Below are 19133 nucleotides of genomic sequence, written 5' to 3'. Positions count from 1 at the left end.
AAAAAACGATTGAACTGTCCAAGCTCAAATCAATTAGCCAGTGCGAGGCAAAAGAACATCAAAACCGACCGTTACAGGAAAGTCGATCGAATGCAACAACGAACCCTCCTCCGTAACCGATCCAAAGGAATATTCGATTCCACAGTATATCCAAACATCATAGGAACACCCAAGAAGTTTCTCATTAAGAACTAAGGTTAACAACCACGATTTATCAGCCAGCCGATCCGTACCGACCAAACTCAACCACCAAGCTGGTCCTGCCGACCCGAAGCCGACTAAGTTTAGCAGTCTGGGCCAGAAAACGGCCGGACAAAAAGCTCATACATTTAAAATACTAGAAATACCATAGTGCAATTTTTTTAAAACAAGAGCAAAAATGTAATATCCTTATTATATATCATCTACTATATAAATAGAAGAATCACTTTATGAATAAGAAGTGATAGATTGCATTTCTCTCTCTCTGTCTATTTCTTTTTATGCTCTATTGCTTAGGTGCGATTCATGAACAAATCAGGATTCAACAAATAAATATTTCTAATCTTTTGTCTATTATAAGAGGTTATATTTTCATATTTTATCATCTAACTTACAGAGGAATAATCATGTATAAGTTTCTCTCCAAGACTCTCCCACTGCCTGCACGCATGATATTGTATGAAAAATTTGGCGGATGCAAAAATAAATTTTATTTTATTTTTAATTTTTATACAATTACAAAGCATCATTCAGCTGGATCTAATATACAATAACTTTATTTTTGCAACATAAAAAACAATTTAAAATTAAATAATTATTTCTCCTAATATTTTTCATCTACATGCAAGCAGTCAGATGTTTCTGATAAGCTCATAGTTTAGAGTAGGGGTGTAAACGAACCGAACACGAACGAACAAAGCTTGTGTTTGCGTTCGGTTCATTTAAAATTTAGTTTGTTTGAAATAAGCTCGTGTTCGTTTCTTAACGAACGAGCCGAACACGAACCGAACACGAGCATAATATTATATATTAATTATATAACTTATATTATATAAATATTCAATATCTATATTAGTATATTACTGCTATAGTATATTAATATATTATTATTATTATTTTATTATATATTATAATTTATAAAATTTAATGTTTTAAAATATAATAAATTTTTTATATATAATTATTTTATATTATTTTATATTTCAAACAATAACGATTCGAACACGAACGAACGCATCACTGTTCGTGTTTGGTTCGTTTAACTAACCGAACGAAAAAAATTTGTTCGTGTTTGTCTCGTTTACTTATCGAACGAATCGAACACGAACTCATTGACGAACCGAACACGAACTGTTCGCGAACAACGAGCTTTTTTGACAGCCCTAGTTTAGAGTTTATTCATGATAAACTCAATAATTCTAGCTTCTAAAAAGATTATCTGAGTTCAGCATAGCTGAGAATGTTTAAATTTTCACTAAAAAAAGAAAATAGAAAAACTAGCTATTTACAGTCATGCTGAAGCAATATAAATGCTATTTAATTCAAGGCAAAAAAAAAAAGGCATCCTAAAAATCAATTATGGGCTCTCCAACTGTTAAATTTCTCTCTATACTCCATGACAAGTTAAAGAGCTTCGCAGTGATAAATTTAAAAATTTTGTTCACATTTATGTTATGTGTGGTGCTTGAGAAGAACAGAGTCGCCTTCATTACTCTTGCATATACTCTGGCCTGTCAAAAGTTATGAGGAATTAAAACAAAATCAGAAAATCAATAAGCAGCAGAATTAGCTTAACACAATTATTTAGTTAACTTTATTAATCTTTATTCACTAATCATGATGTTAATTCTATCATGTATAATCTTTAAGAACTATCTGCATTAGCTTGATGTTCCCATGTTAGAAATCAATAGGCTTATTCCTAATTCATTAACTTGATATAAATAAAAAAATTAAATTTGCTGAACATGTTTTCAGCCTCAAAGAAGAAAACAGAGATAGAGAGAGAGAGAGAGAGAGAGAGAGAGAAAGCATTGTTAGAGTCTAAGTGTTTTCATCACTTCGAACAAATGGCAACTCTAAGATCACCCAAAAAGTCAAAACTTGAATTATATATTTTAGGATTGTGGTGGAAAAGAACAGCTCTGTCAAAAATCAAGAGTTCGGTTTGACTAATGATGCATGGAACACATGGCCGCTTTTTTATGGCTTTCATTATATGCTTTATTGAATTGATTTGTAGGTGAGGAAACTAGTTTTAGTCTTCAAATTGAAGATGAAGACTTGGACTTTGACTCATCTAGAAATCCATTTTATGCCGATCCATGCTGATACAGACTAAAGGTAGCTTTCAATTGTTCTTTGCTCTCTTAGGCCATATAGGATTTATGCTTAAAAAAGGATATGAGTTTTTGTTTGCATGTGATGGAACTATCCTTTACTAGCAATTCGAATTGATGTTTTTAACCAGGAATCACAATTGTAGAAGAGACTCAATCCTTTAGTACTTCAATGCAATGGTATGTATATTAATTATTCTCATGTACCTTATAATTTCAAATACAAGTCAATTATAGTGGGCTATAATTAATTTTATGTTTATTAGAGTTTTAAGTTTGATGTCCATACAAAGTATCTTGTTAATTATAATATGAACCTAAAATATTTCAAAAGTACATGCAAAATGATGACTTTTTTCTTCCTTAATGCAGGATGATGGCTTATTGTTTGAGCTGATAAGCAATAAAATTGCCAATATTAATATGCTAGTAAATAGAATATGACCATGAAGCTCTTCAACATCGAAGAATATCTCTACCAACTCCTGATTTACTTTAGCACTAGAATAAAAGCTTTACAAGTAAGGTTTTTTCTATAGTTTTTTATTCGGGACATTTGAATATCTCATACAGTTCAGGGCGTAAGTGAGCTATGCTGACTCGGGAGCCGGCTTGGATTTGACTCGATAAACGGCCTAAGAAATGAGCTAACAAACCAAGCTCAAATAAGCCCCAACTCCACTCGTTAGTTCGTGAGCCGGCTCGTTTAAAAAATAATTAATAAAAAATTATTTAAATACATTAAAAATTAAAGCTTTTTAAAATTATTAACCATGCTTAAAAACATAATATTTTACCATTTATGTCAAGTGATTTCTCATTAATTATCGACTAAATGCTCATCATATTTATCATTTCATTATAGCATCATCTTAAATTTTTTTATTTTTTCTCTTTCATGTTAAACAAGCCCGCTCCAGAGCCGGCTCGAAAGCGTAGAATTATACTCAAGCTCAAACTCGATTAATTAATCAAGCTCAATCTCAAGCTGAAGGTGGCTCGACCCGACTGTTTACACCCCTCTACACACAATACATATAAGATCTTGAACCAAAAACCTCTTAGTTGAAAGCCTATGTTCTCAATCAGCTGGGCTGGGGAAGGTCTTTCTTTTTCTAAAATGAGTTATTTCTATCATATTCTGAGACAAAATTTTGCATAGCGATGTTCTGTCGTACCTAACAGATGAAAGATAGGCTTCCATCTTTGTCTATAAGATTGAGACTCCTCAGCAAAACGTAATTTAACACCTTTGCAATGACCCATTGCCTACCAAACCAATCATTGGTTCTTTGTTTTCATGGAATAAAAATCCAAGAAAATGACATTTGGCTGTCCTATAATTTCTAAAGTTATCAGCCACGTATGAAAATCTAAAATTTATCCCAAATCATTATGCTTTTTTAAGAGTCCATAAATTTTGTAAAACTCCATAAATCCCAAGCATTGAAACATATCATTTGAATGAACTGATTAAAATAAAAAAACTCTGCCACCAATATAAAAACATAGTCCCTCCCCCTCATTCTGCGCATAAAGTATTGTTATATTCAACAGCAGATAAAGCTACATTTAAGGCTAACTTGATAGTGTATAAAAATCTTTTATAGCATTACTCCCAATGCATGTGTTGATTAATTAAATCTTAATCAGTAATTACTTCCACTAGCACATCGCAGAGCATGATTAATTTCTAGGCTCATTCTTCCATGCAAAGCATATACATAATCAATAAACAAAGTTTCAATTCATTAAAAATGACATTGAAAAATGTAGCGTGTTAATTACCTCATTCACTATGGTCCACTGCATGTCAAAAGGAAGCTGAACAAAATCATCAAATTTCGTGCCTACCAAGATTGGAATCCCCGTCTGAAAAATTAAAATGCATTAAAACAGAATAAGCTAACACAAACTCACACACAAATACATTAAAAAATCAATAACTATTAAGTACCAGATCTTTAAAAAGAAAGAGAGAGTATAATACAGGACAAACTAGCATTAACATAACACACCCCCAATTCTTATATTTTTACATATCTAACACCAAAACTTGGCTTGTTTACATTTATACCAACCAAATCAATCATAGCACCATTTCAAGTTTAAAAGTGAAATACACCTTCTAATGTATAGGTGAGTTGGTATGTATGTAAAATTGAATTAAATACATAGGAATTGAGTGATATGCAAGCTAATCTTCTTTATTTTTTAGGTTAGGGAATCAAAGCATGTCTCACCAAAAAACTCCTAAGAAAAAAACCTCATAAGAATTACCTTATTCCATCTCCTTGCTCTCCTATACCAATTGGTTGTACTGCATCAAATTAATATCCCAAATCAGAATAAAATCCAAATAAACAGATATAAAATGAACTATTTTTATCCTCAACTAATTCTAAGAATATAAAATTTAGCATTATAAAGCAAGAACACAAACTTCCTAAGGCTGCTTCTATTTGTGAGATCAAACATTATCAAAATCGCAGCTGCATCTTTGCAAGCCAAAGGAATATGACTTAGAAACCGACCATCACCTAAACAAAATAAAAAAAAAAGTTAAAAATCAGTTAAAACATAAAATAAACTCTTTTAACCATCATTAAATATCCAAGTTAGAAGATTTAAAACCTCCTGTACAAGAAGAAATTATAAGCAAAATTATATTTTATTCTATGTGGATATTACAAGAGAATCATTAGCTAAATTTATCAAATAATTTATTAAAAACATATAAAAAATTATTAAGAAAATTAATTACCTCCAACATCCCAAATGCTAAAAGCAATCCTCACACCTCTTACAAAGAAAACCTTATCCATCAAATTCAGCCCATTCATATGCAAACCTCTGTTCTCCTCTTCCTCCCCCACATACTTAACCTTCAATAATGCAACCAAAATTAATCCAAAAATCCAAAATTTTTTTAAATGAAATTTCACTATATACAGCTCATTTGATTCTATTATACGCTAAATAAAAAAAAAACAAATCTTCTCCATAAATCAGATGACCTACCATGAAAGTAGTTTTCCCAATCCGGCAATCGCCGAGGAGGCTGACCTTGAGGGAGACGAGATCGTCGGAATCCTGCTCGGCGGCGGTGGAGCGTAAGGGCGGAGATAGGGGACGAGGGGAATCCATGGCGGCGGCGATCGGTATAGCTTCTTCATCGTCTTCGCGGAGGCGGTTGTAGCGGTGGGTTTGGTCGCAGTTGGTGGCAGCGAAGACGGCAGTGGTGACGGAGCCTGAGGAGCAAGCCATAACGTGGCGCCATAAAAGGCGGAGGAGGCGGCGGAGGAAGGCGAGCCTCACAACGCGGCTCAGCCGGAGTTCTCGCTGGACGGCGGAGCTGCCAAACTCACTCATGGTCCACGGCTGTCATTTTTCTTTCCCTCTTTCTGTCTCTCTCTGTTTGCTAGTCCAACATGCCGGCTATATAGGTAGGAGGAGGAAATGGGGAGATTGGGGGAAGAAGAAAAGAATTTCAAAAGAGCTAATTTTGTGCCATTTGGAAGTACTCTTATATCTTAATCTAATTGTATTATATCAAATATTAATCAAGAGAAAATATCATTTAGTGGTGTTACATGGCTGTCAAAAAAACTGGTTGTTCGCAAAAACAGTTCGGCTTGCTGGGGAGTTCGTGTTTATTCGTTCGATGAGCAAATGAGACGAAAAAGAACAATCATTTAGTGGTGTTACATGGCTGTCAAAAAAACTCGTTGTTCGCAAAAACAGTTCGTGTTCGACTTATCGGGGAGTTCGTGTTTATTCGTTCGATGGGCAAATGAGACGAAAATGAACATTTTTTTTTTCGTTCGGTTTATAAACAAACCAAACAAGAACAAACATTTGTTCGATCGTGTTCGACAGTGATGCGTTCGTTCGTGTTCGAATCGTTATTGTTTGTAATTTAAAATAATTATATATATATATATAATTTAACATATTTTAATTAAAATAATTTAAAATAATTATATATATATAATTTAACATATTTTAAAAATAATTATTTACTCTAAAAATATATCATATTTTAACAAATTAAATCCTTTAAATTATAATAAATAATTATATACTCTAAAAATGTATCATATTTTAACAAATTAAATCTTTTAAATTATAATCTGATCTTCATGTTTGCCTCTCAACTTATATTAAATTCTAAAATTTCATATTTATCTTCAGGTTCGTCTATTAGCTTAAATTTTCTTATATTTCTTTTAGATTTATTTAGTTTGTTTAAGTTAAACATAATTTTTGAAAGTGAAATCTCGTATATTGCCTCTAAATCGACTTTTTTATGTCTGAGATATGATATTATGATTTTATTATGAGTCATCCTTCGAACATTTCAAACATTTCAAATATTTCAAAATTTTCAAATATTTTTCAAACAAATCAAATTTCAAACAAATCAAATAAATCGAACACGAACAATAACTTTACGAACAATTTCAAACACGAGCTTATTTCAAAAAACACGTAATTTCAAACGAACCGAACACGAACGTGGAGTCAGCTTGTTTATTATAAAAGGGAAAAATAATATTAATTTAAATTAATATTATAATATATGATAAATAAAATGAAAATTTATTTCATATAGAATATCAAATATCATTTTCTAAATATTTTTATAATTTAAAGATAAAATCTTAAATTTTAATAAATTTTGATTATATCTCATATTGATATTTTTGATAATGAGCATAATGAGTATTTTAAAAGGGTTATTTATGCGCATAGCATCTAGCTGCCTCTTTAATTCATATTTTGCATTCTCACTCAAACATCAAAATTCATGATAAAATACCAACTCGTATTTTCATTTTTATCAAATTCTTAATGATTTGATCGTAACACATATAAATATATTGATTTGATAGTTTAAAAATATCACATGAAAATTAATTTTTATAAACAATAATACTTCTGATGTCATGTATGTAATTATCCCATTTTAAATTCATTTAGACCGTGTAATATGAATGTTGGAGCCTAACCCAAAATTTATAAGTAGGCCAACATCCGTCAACGCCAAGCAAATTATAGATCATTAACCAATGTTTGTCACGTGAAAATAAAAGTCAGATACGATCATTACATTGTTAATTAATAATTAAGTAATAATGCATTAGGTAAAGGGCTGAGTGAGTAAAACGAATAATTAAAAAATGAATTTAATAATCAATCAATCAATCAATATTCACAAATTGATCAACTTGCATTTTTCTGATAAAAAAACTGATTGATGACATTAAATTAACTAAAGCTCTTGATTTAACCTTGATTAACATATTTTACGTGTTGATTAGAGAAATTTAGGGCTACAGATGGCTTGTGATTCTATCTCTGGACATATATAAGCATTGATCTCTAAACTTTTTCTATTGAGCTAGGCACACTAATATGTTTCATTATAAGTAAATGATAGATCTTGAATCTCATATTGAGAGGAGTAATATCAAAGATAGCGACCGACCGATGGATCAATCGAGTAAGAGGTGGCAAAAGGACATCTACTCTACTCGTAGCGGTGCAACTTGCAAGACGTGCATTGAAACACGAGGAAAAAGGGAGGGGCGGGTAAGCTACTCTAGCTCGCATTATTTAAGGGTTAGTTTTAAAATTTTGAATGGTGGTATGCTTAAATCAATCAATTTCTGAGTGGATGCAAAGTAAAATTTTTCTACCTATTTCAAGAGAGGGAACACCTTTTTTTTTTTTTTTTTATGAGCAAGAAGCAAGCATTATGTTCACATGGTATGATCTCATGGTGGGATACTTTAATTATCACAAATTATGCATCCCTTTTTTTGAATTATCACTCAAATATTGAAATTCACAATGAAACCTAACCTTTTTTTTTTGTTTTTTTAATGAAATTCTCAATTATTTAATCATGACACACGTAAATAATTATAGTTCTGTAATTTAAGAAAATAGCCTCGAAGTTTATTTTATAAAAAACATTACTTCAGACTGTTGTACATGGAATCTTTTTATAAGGAGGGCTTAATAAAATAGTAAAATCAATTAGTGTAACTATAAATTATACTTGAAAATGACATAGGATGTTTCGATGATTAGCACATACATTTTAACTCATATAGATAATATTAAATTATTAGTAAAAATTGATTAAAGAATATCATGAAAGAGATGCATTGTTGGGCCATGAAATATTTGTGGAAACTCTTCACCTTCAAAGATGTTTAACCCTTGTTGTGAGATATGTACTTCCTAGCATAAAAATTAGACGAAAAAGAACACAAGCAAACACAGATCGTTTACGTGGTTCGATCCAACTGGATCTACGTCCACGGAAGGAAATCAATCAAATAGTTCACTAAGGCAAAAGAAATGGAGAATACATAGCTTATACATAGAGATGAGCCATCATCTTCCTTCTATGGCCTCCCTCTCAAGCGACATCTTGATACAAGGCCTCAAGATGCTCTCCTCCTCTCTAGCTCTCTAGCTATTCTCTCCTCCTTTGTGGTAGCTTAAGATCTCTTCCTTTGCTCTCCTAAGCCTCACACCCTTTATTTATAGAAGCAAGAGAGTGGTAGGTGGGAGGTAGGTGAGCGATAGGTGAGCGGTAAGTGAGCGGTAGGTGAGCGGTAGGTGAACGGTAGGTGAACGATAGATTTTTACCTTAGTTCATTAATTGAGGGTCAAAATAACAATTCTCCACCTTGACTCTCAATTGAGAAGCTTCGAAGTAAAGATTCCCTCCACCTGGCCCCTGAGGGGCTCTCAACCCTTGCTTGAGTCTGCTAAGTCCAAATAGTAGATGGACTTAGCAATCACGGTTCTTCCGATAAGAGAGTACGGCCCCTTTTTCCTGACTTTTTGTATCACGACACGAGGGTCTTTGGTTACTCTGATGCAGCTATTCTCTGGCTTAAACGAGCATCTGCTTGACTCCAGTCTAAAGAAATCAGATTTCTTTTTAGCTCTGGTACGTACCTGACATTTTTCAGTACTCGTTCAACTCCATCAAACATCCTTATCCTGATTGATCCACTTCCAACAACCCTGTGGGCTTTATTGTCTCCCAGTAGAACAGACCCATCGTTTTCCTGTTGCAGTGTCTCGAACCAGTCTTTGTGAGGACACATGTGGAAAGAACACCCTGAGTCGAGGATCCACTCTTTACTGGATTTAGTTTCTGTGATCACCAGAGCCTCAGCAGAATCGTAGTCATCAGAGGCTATGCTTGCTTCTCCTGATTCTTCTGGCTCTTCTTGATACTTATTCTTCCTGTCTGGGCAGTTCCTCTTGAAATGACCGTCTTTGTGACAATAATAGCACTTGAAATATCCCCTTGATGACTGATTCCCGCCATCCTTGGTTGACCTTGATCTGTACTGATCATTTCTTGAATCTTTCTTGTCCAATCTTCCTCTGACAATAAGACTGTCTCTGCTGACTTTCTTGTCCCTATCATGCTTCCTCTGAAGTTCCTTGACTCTAATCAGAGATTGAACCTCCTCCAGAGTAATAGTTTGCACCCTTCTAAAGAGCATCGCATCCTTGAAATGCCCGTAGCTCTTAGTAATAGAGTTTAGCAACAGTAGTGTCTTGTCGTCATCGTTCATCTTGACGTCGATGTTCTCGAGGTCGTCGATGATCTTGTTGAACTCGTCGATCTACTTCCCTCGACACCTCTCTCAGAACTTTGTCGCCCATGCTCAGGATTATCAAACTGTGAGCCTTGTCCAGCATGCCGATCTTCTCCTTCTCAGTCATGTGCCGACCCTTGCAAGGCTTCTGCAACACCATGCTGAACCAATAGAGCTCTCATCTTTACTCTCCATAGGCCGAAGTCATTTTTCCCATTAAATTTCTCAATGTCAAATTTGACGGAACTCATTGTCGTGGCTAGGATTTCTTCCAATGAATTCTACCTGCTGCCCTTCCAAGAACTAGGTTGAAATCACCAAAATGTTGTACTATTGTATAGCAACCAAAAGTTTTCAGCCTAAACTTGCCTTTTAACGCCTTGCTATCCAAGAAATTCTCACCAAATTTCTTACCTTCTCCTCGTGAACTCCACTGCCTTCGTCAACCGAACGGAGAGCTTTGATCCCTTCTGACAGAGATCACACATGTTCACCGGAGAAAACTTCATGTTCTATGCTCGAGCCTCCTTCCTGCAAGCACTCCTCTGCGTCCAGCGGAACAAATCAGGAATTCCTCCTCTGCCTCTCACACGAGAATAACTGTCTCTCCAGAGCCGCTGCACCTCGCCAAACTGCTCAGGTCCTCCTGCTTCGCAAACTCCCGAACAGGGAACTCCCCGAACCCTTCTTTGCGCGATCTCCACCTCTTCCCTCTGCTCGAGCTACTCGCAAGACCAAACTCCTGTTCCGAAATCCTCTGCTGGCAGGCCTGTCGCAAAGTTTTGGCCCTCGCTCGTGGACTGTTCCTCCTCCGTCTCGCCGAACCGCACAACCTGCGGTGCGAATCCAGTCAATCAAAGCTTCCACTGCTCACCGAATCTGTCGCGATTTGGTTGTCTGCGATGCGATCCGCTTGCTCCCCTGTTCGTGAATGCCGAACTCTTATTCTTCGTTGTTGGTCTCGAACACCTTTATGCGGATACCTCTAGCCAAGAAGTATGGATCTTCCCACAGACGCGTCAATTATTGTGAGACATGTACTTCCTGACATATAAATGAAACGCAAAGAACACAAGCAAACACAAATCGTTTACGTGGTTCGATCAACAAGATTTACGTCCACGAGAGAGAATCAATCAAATAGTTCACTAAGGCAAAAGAAATGAAGAATACATAGCTTATACGAGGAGAGCATCTTGAGGCCTTGTATCAAGGTGTCGCTTGAGAGGGAGGTCATAGAAGGAAGATGAGGGCTCATCTCTATGTATAAGCTATGTATTCTCCATTTTTTTTGCCTGAGTGAACTATTTGATTGATTCCCTTCCGTGGACGTAGATCTAGTTGGATCGAACCACGTAAACGATCTGTGTTTGCTTGTGTTCTTTTTCGTCTCATTTCTATGCCAGAAAGTACATATCTCACAAAAACCCTAAAATATTTATGGGCATACACCACTTAGAAATGAACTGTGTAATGAGGGAAGAACTAGAAAAGAGTGAGAATCAAAAGTGAGAATCAAAAGGAAGATGATAAATATTTTGAGATTTTATTTACACAAAATAAGTAGATATAGAGTACAAAGAATGAAATAAAATATAGAGCAAGAAAATATATATATCAAATGTGTAGCCGATTTATCTTGTCTGACTTTTGAGCCCTTGAGCAAATTGATGAAGCTGACATGATCTAAACAATTTGATGCAAAGTTTATTATAGATGAATCATTAGAAAACATTACAAGAAATTTACCAAGGATTTAAATCGTTGATACAAGTATTCAAAATCACCAGCAAAGACTTAGTCGGCAATAATAGCCAAATAATAACTTCAATAGCTTAAAACTCGTGGTCTCTCATTAAATTGAACATTCCAAATCATTATATCAAACTCATCGCTTAATTATGAAAGAAATTAAATCTATAAATTCATTATTCAGAGACTGATTAATGTTTTTATTCTCCTTAACAAATGGCGTTGGTGTTGGTGTTGTTAACAATGGTGTGAATTGGCATGGTAATGTTTGAGGGCAACACTTTTATTGAAAATAATATGCATCGACATTGATGTCAAAGGCGAGCATTGTTTTTGTCAACAACTTTATTGATGTCATCTTAATCATATCTAAATGAAATAATTTTTTTAATTTTTAGATTTGTCTCATTGAGATATTTTGTTAACTATAAGCATAAATGATTTGAAGGATGTTTGATATCTTAAATTATCTAAAAAGTGCTTGATTCAGGTCCATTTGGACTTGGCTTGAGGCATTCTTTATATTGTTTGATCTCTTAAATGATCTAAATAGGTGCTTGCATGATTCATGCCCATTTGGACTTAGTTGAGGCATTCTTTATATCTTTGGATTTGTCTCAACAAATTATTTTAGACAAAAAAAATTGTTGCAAATGGAGCTTCAATTAATTATCCCAATATCAATTTAAAAATTTTATAATTTGAATATTCGAGAACTTTGAAATATACAATTTACGTCGAACTTCAAATTACTTTTTTTTTTTTAGCTATACATCAGTCATTGATAATAAAATAATCATCCTGTTGTGAAAAACGACGACAATAAAACGAAAAATGGAACGAGAAAAATTGCACGCAGAAAGAACACCAAAGCGACACACAGATTTACGTGGTTTGACAAAATTTCCTACGTCCACGGAGCTGCAGAGGATTTTACTACTTTGAGGAATTACACTGTCGAGCGCCTCGACGTTTACAAGAAAATCTCTATTTTCTTCTCTCCCTTACTCTCTCTCTCTCTTCCTCCCTTTCTCTTAGCTCTCAAGAGGAATTGGTTTGGCCTTGCTTGACTTTACATTTCCTTTAAACCAAAAGAGACTATTTATAGAAATCATGAGAGCGGTAGGTGAGCAGTATGTGAGATGCTTAATTAGTAAGCTAATTAAATTCGGTGGACCGGATCTCCACATTACCTAACACATCCCACTTAAAGCAAAGTGTTATATTATTTGCTTAGAATGAACAAAGCACTATATAATTGTTGTGCATAAAACTGCATAAATATATATTCTTGATATTTTATGTATAGGAAGTTGAATTGATGATATTAAAAAAGATAGTACATTGAATGGTTTCAAAGTTCTATTTTGAGCAGCAACAGATTTTAAAAAAAAAATTGTTGCTCAAATGGAAACGAAACTTTTGTCACGGTCTAAAATACAAAACAAGCAGAAAACTATCCCAAACAGACCTGCAATTTATATAATTTTTGTGCTCGAGTTGTTGGACATGTCATTTTTTTAGCAATATTTATTATGATAATGGGCCAAATAATACCAAAAATATTAGGTAATATTTCTTTTTTAAAGACCAAAATATAACAAAAGAAGTGATTTAGGTGGCTTCGGAGGACAACTTTGAATGCGGGACAAAAGAAGAGAACGGTTGAGGAAACAAAGGAGTGCTTGATCAAATCAAATAACTTGTAAGAGCAGTTATAATTTTTTTTATTTTGTTACATGATGGAAAATAAAAACTCTATTTTTTTCTTAAATGCACAAAAGTTTGCATGCAATCAATCAATAACATTATGGTATATTATAATAATTAAATTAGTGAATCGAAGAGGCTTTCTCCGAGATTGTTTTGAATGTAACATTAAAAACTTTTAGTTTTAAATTATATAATAGTAAACATTATTAAAGCTTTGGGATAGTTATATACAAAGAACAAGAAATATGGTTACTTACAAGTCAAAGCACCTAGATGATTTTTGAACTATGAAACAGATACATTTACGCGCACGACAATCAAGCTATTGAGAATTTGATCAAAATGAAAAATATGAGTTGAGGTTTTATCATGTCCTTTGATATTTGAGTGATAATTTGAGAAATGAATGAAAGAGAGTGCTTGAATTGTATAATAGCATTAGTTTGGGTGCCCAAAATAGTTAATCAAATAGAAAAAATAATAGTATTTCTTAAAAGATAAATTACACACACACACAGGTTGGCATCCACAATATAAATCCCCTCAGGTCATTTTTTCAAATCTCCTCTGTAACAGTTGACCTTAAGGAGGTGGTACTCGAATTGTTAGGCACATTGGGGATGATTGGAGACTCATTGGTTGTGGTTTTTGGTGTAAGTCCCTCAAGTCAGGGGTTTGATTCCTGCGTAGGATTGAGTTGCACACCTGTCTGAAAGAAGGGTCCACCTCTCGTTCGTTAATAAATATTTTATTACACTCTTACTATAAAATAAAATGAAAAAAAAAAACACTCGTTAAATGACAAAAAATGCAGGCCGCATTTTACTTAAATTATAAAATTGACTTGCATTAATAGAATAGTCTTATTATTTGGCATGACAAATTCCTCAATCCCAGCTTGTGCGGTTAAATCAAATAATTTTTTGCGAAATTTTTTACGTACATACCATACAGCTCTCATGTATTTACATATTTAACATCAAAAATCTAAGATTTATACTCATAACATTTTGATGTCATAAATCAATACATATAATGATATTTTGTGATGTTAAGAATTTGAATGTTATATATGCATGTAAAAGTGAAATTTTAGATGTTAGATATGTAAATATATAAAAATTATGCTGTGTGTATGTAGAAGATTTGGGCGGCATTGTATGTGGATAAAGAAAAGAGTTATAAATTAGATGCTAGAAGCAACATGACAGATTAAAGTAGTAGCAATTATGATTGAACAAGGCTCTAAACAAAGTCAAATTTAACAAACCAAAGACTCAATTAAGTTCAAGAATACAAGCAATAATCAAAGTGGCTAAGCTCTCTTCTTCCTAGCAGAGGGTGCATGAGATGCCTTAGTAACTTTGGGGAGAGGTCCGGGGAAGAGTCCCTTGAGGATTGCCAGAACTGAGAAAGCTACAAATGGGCAGTACATCTGCAACAGCTTGTCTGGCGATTTATCAGAACCCAGCAGCTCTGCCATCACTGCAGCCTGAAGATATAAGAACACCATAATGGTAACAAATTTATAATATGAGATCCAGATTATTAGAGTCTACTATATTTGGGGTGATTATAATAGACCGACTACTATTGACTTCATGATGAACGGATAATTCTTGCGAAATGTGCTAAATTCTATATAAAAAAAAATCATCCCAGAAGTTATATGATTGAAGCAAAAGAGAGAACTAGCTTAGAAGTGCGTTGTGTTGTTGCATAACTCCTCTACCACACGAGCGATTATTGCATCAGGAAATCGGACTCAAATTTGCATTCGGAACCACATGGCAAGTAGGCCCCACTTTAATGCAACGATTGGGTGAGTTTTATAGAGGGGTGGAGTGGAGCCCACTACAATGGTAGTCAAAACAACAAATATTGTGTCCGTAGTCTGGATGTAATAATTTTTTCCTACTATACAGAATAAACATTCCAAAAAGCTCCTCAAGTACTTCAAAAGGAAAAAAAAAGGATAATTACATACAAACCACCCAAAACATTGATATTTGCAAATTAACAACCAAGGTGATTTGTCTGAACTACCAAACCAACGTATTCAAACGTGCCACGATTAAAATATATATATAACCAAAATCACTGTTGAATCAGGATTCAGTACAGCAAGTAAACAACAATCGATTGTGGAACTATATTGAAGCCAACATAATAAATGTTGACGACACGTGGCAAAAAAAATACAAGCTAGTAAATATTTTATTACACTCTTACTATAAAATAAAATGAAAAAAAAAAAACAGTCGTTAAATGACAAAAAATGAGGCCGCATTTTACTTAAATTATAAAATTGTCTTACATTAATAGAATAGTCTTATTATTTGGCATGACAAATTCCTCAATCCCAGCTTGTGCGGTTAAATCAAATAATTTTTTGCGAAATTTTTTACGTACATACCATACAGCTCTCATGTATTTACATATTTAACATCTAAAATCTAAGATTTATACTCGTAACATTTTGATGTCATAAATCAATACATATAATGATATTTTGTGATGTTAAGAATTTGAATGTTATATATGCATGTAAAAGTGAAATTTTAGATGTTAGATATGTAAATATATAAAAATTATGCTGTGTGTATGTAGAAGATTTGGGCGGCATTGTATGTGGATAAAGAAAAGAGTTATAAATTAGATGCTAGAAGCAACATGACAGATTAAAGTAGTAGCAATTATGATTGAACAAGGCTCTAAACAAAGTCAAATTTAACAAACCAAAGACTCAATTAAGTTCAAGAATACAAGCAATAATCAAAGTGGCTAAGCTCTCTTCTTCCTAGCAGAGGGTGCATGAGATGCCTTAGTAACTTTGGGGAGAGGTCCGGGGAAGAGTCCCTTGAGGATTGCCAGAACTGAGAAAGCTACAAATGGGCAGTACATCTGCAACAGCTTGTCTGGCGATTTATCAGAACCCAGCAGCTCTGCCATCACTGCAGCCTGAAGATATAAGAACACCATAATGGTAACAAATTTATAATATGAGATCCAGATTATTAGAGTCTGCTACATTTGGGGTGATTATAATAGACCGACTACTATTGACTTCATGATGAACGGATAATTCTTGCGAAATGTGCTAAATTCTATATAAAAAAAAATCATCCCAGAAGTTATATGATTGAAGCAAAAGAGAGAACTAGCTTAGAAGTGCGTTGTGTTGTTGCATAACTCCTCTACCACACGAGCGATTATTGCATCAGGAGATCAGACTCAAATTTGCATTCGGAACCACATGGCAAGTAGGCCCCACTTTAATGCAACGATTGGGTGAGTTTTATAGAGGGGTGGAGTGGAGCCCACTACAATGGTAGTCAAAACAACAAATATTGTGTCCGTAGTCTGGATGTAATAATTTTTTCCTACTATACAGAATAAACATTCCAAAAAGCTCCTCAAGTACTTCAAAAGGAAAAAAAAAGGATAATTACATACAAACCACCCAAAACATTGATATTTGCAAATTAACAACCAAGGTGATTTGTCTGAACTACCAAACCAACGTATTCAAACGTGCCACGATTAAAATATTGAGAATTTGATAAAAATGAAAGATATGGATTGGGGTTTTACCATTAATTTTAATATTTGAGTGAGAATTTGAAAAATGGATGAAAGAGGGTGCTTGATTTGTAAATAGAAAGTTTTGGGGGGGTCTGTGCGTAGTTGCCCCACAAAAAAAAAGGCTGATAGTTTAAATTACGAAAGACAATAATGAGGGAAAAAACAGGCCTGCATGTCAATGGTTGGTGTATAATGTTTTATGATAAAAACAGTATGTCATTATACTACGTGAGCAGGATGTCTTAGGATTTGTTCATGTAAACCAAAAATTAGATGCATAAAATCATGTAGATAATTCTAGAAAAATGGATGATATTCTGCAATAATAATCATTGCACCACAATAAATGCATAAGTCCTCTAATACACAAGGCATCCATGTCAAAATATTTAATTATTTCAAAAAAAGCTCATAAATTATGAAGGAAATAAATAACATGTCATAAGGCAAAGTGATGCGGGTTGTCTTAGGATCTAAGAATGCAAATCTACAATCGGATACGCACATCACACGAATAATTCTAGCAAAATATGACAAATTGTACACTAATAATCATGCCAATTGTTGATATGATGAAGCAAAATATAAAGCTAAGTTGGAGATGTTCTCATACGGATGCATAATTCCTCTAGCACACAAAAGAAATATTCCAACTGTTTACTTAATTATATAAAAAAAAAAACTCATAAATTAAATTATGAAAATATAATGATAAAGAAAATACATCTTTAACATACTATTAACCAATATATGATCTACTGAGCATAGGTTTTGAAATGTGTACTTCCCTCCCAAAAAAAATTCCATTCCCAATTATAAAAGAGAAAATATGATTGATTAATTTATCTTCTTCTTCAAACTCTTCAATTATTTGGCGAACTAGTTACAATAGTATTCCTCTTAGATAATTAGCTGTATCTGAAAGAGCATGCAATATTTAAAATAACCTAAACATATTGGAATACGGAATCACATTACACAAAGATACTTTGATAAAATTGTGTTGCATTACATTCAATATGAAATATTCTAAGCATGATTAAATTTCACAACATTGCAATTAAAGTAGTCACTATTTGAATTTTTTAGCCATGTGAAGAAAGCATCGTTACGCGATTACATTGAAGCACATGTTCAATCAAATCATAAAGAATTTCCATTTCAAACATCATAAATGTAGAGATGTCATTCCTTGCATTTAGAGATCATAGATAACAAAATTAGCTTGTGGAGATATATTGGGTGTCATATCCCAGCCTGAGGAAAATCGCTATAACAAGGCGATTAACAATGTCACAAGGTCGTAGCAGTTATTTAACTATTCAATTTCTATTTGAAAGAAAATTTATTTTTTTTCAATTTTCACAAAAATATTAGAGCAACTAATATCATCAAATATCATAAAACATTAGCCAAAATCTACTCAAATTACATTATAAATAATACAATCGCAAGAATAAACACAGCAATCATGGTATAATTCTTATATCAATAAAACATGTAAATTACAATGGCTGTCAAACTAGTAGATCTAACAAAATACCTAAGGTCAATTTCTCAATAGTAATCAATAACCTCTACTCAACTTAAGACTTGCCTTCTTTCTAAAATAACACGTGGATAAAACAAAAGCAAACAACCACAACTCAATAGACCACTCAAAATTCACTATAATTTTTTAATACACATAAGTAAAAAATAAATATATTTGCCAAAATACATCATATAATAGTAAAATTAACTTTAAGTGAACTAAAAAAACATCTCAATATATTACATCTTATATCTATCGAGTACAAACTTAGTATTAGAGCTAATGTCAGACAAAAGTATATATCAAGTAATAATAAAAATAGTCATCTTAATATGATGTAAAAAATACAATAAGATAATATGAAATAATAATTCATTGCTTTATCTAGCACATTTAATAAGTTTTCTCCTTCGACACTTATACATGTGTTTTATATCTCAACGTGTTCATATTTATACTTTATTTATTATATCTTCACTTCACTTATCTTCAAATATATAAAATATATAGATGAATAATTATATAAGTGCATAGACCTTTATCACTCCAGTTAAATACCGCCCCCCCCCCCCCCCCTTCTCCCTTCCACTT

At 33.3% G+C, this 19133-nt stretch overlaps 3 protein-coding genes across 3 annotated transcripts in view; all 3 read right to left on the bottom strand.

The window, feature by feature from the left end:
* Nucleotides 1-1515: 1515 nt before the first annotated feature.
* LOC110022776 (septum-promoting GTP-binding protein 1) lies at nt 1516-5816 on the bottom strand. Its single transcript, XM_020721878.1, has 6 exons — nt 5343-5816; nt 5086-5206; nt 4765-4861; nt 4602-4641; nt 4110-4193; nt 1516-1712 (listed from the first exon to the last, which is right to left on the bottom strand). The coding sequence occupies exons 1-6, from the start codon at nt 5691-5693 to the stop codon at nt 1548-1550; spliced, it is 858 nt and encodes a 285-aa protein (XP_020577537.1). The 5' UTR covers nt 5694-5816; the 3' UTR covers nt 1516-1547.
* Nucleotides 5817-16097: 10281 nt separating this feature from the next.
* LOC110022677 overlaps nt 16098-19133 on the bottom strand; it is a 4544-nt gene continuing 1508 nt past the window's right edge. The window contains exon 2 of the mRNA XM_020721746.1: nt 16098-16384. Coding sequence (XP_020577405.1) covers nt 16208-16384 — 177 coding nt within the window. The 3' untranslated portion in view covers nt 16098-16207. The remainder of the gene's footprint in view (nt 16385-19133) is intronic.
* Nucleotides 16317-19133, bottom strand: part of LOC110022676 (protein LHCP TRANSLOCATION DEFECT) — a 41850-nt gene continuing 39033 nt past the window's right edge. The window contains exon 3 of the mRNA XM_020721745.1: nt 16317-16384. The gene's annotated coding sequence lies outside the window, so the exon portion shown is untranslated. The remainder of the gene's footprint in view (nt 16385-19133) is intronic.

The sequence above is a fragment of the Phalaenopsis equestris genome, unplaced genomic scaffold (assembly GCF_001263595.1).
Source record: "Phalaenopsis equestris unplaced genomic scaffold, ASM126359v1 Scaffold000202, whole genome shotgun sequence".
NCBI classification, from domain to species: domain Eukaryota; kingdom Viridiplantae; phylum Streptophyta; class Magnoliopsida; order Asparagales; family Orchidaceae; genus Phalaenopsis; species Phalaenopsis equestris.
Note: the sequence above shows the minus strand (reverse complement) of the source record. Positions and strands in the feature narration are given on the sequence as shown.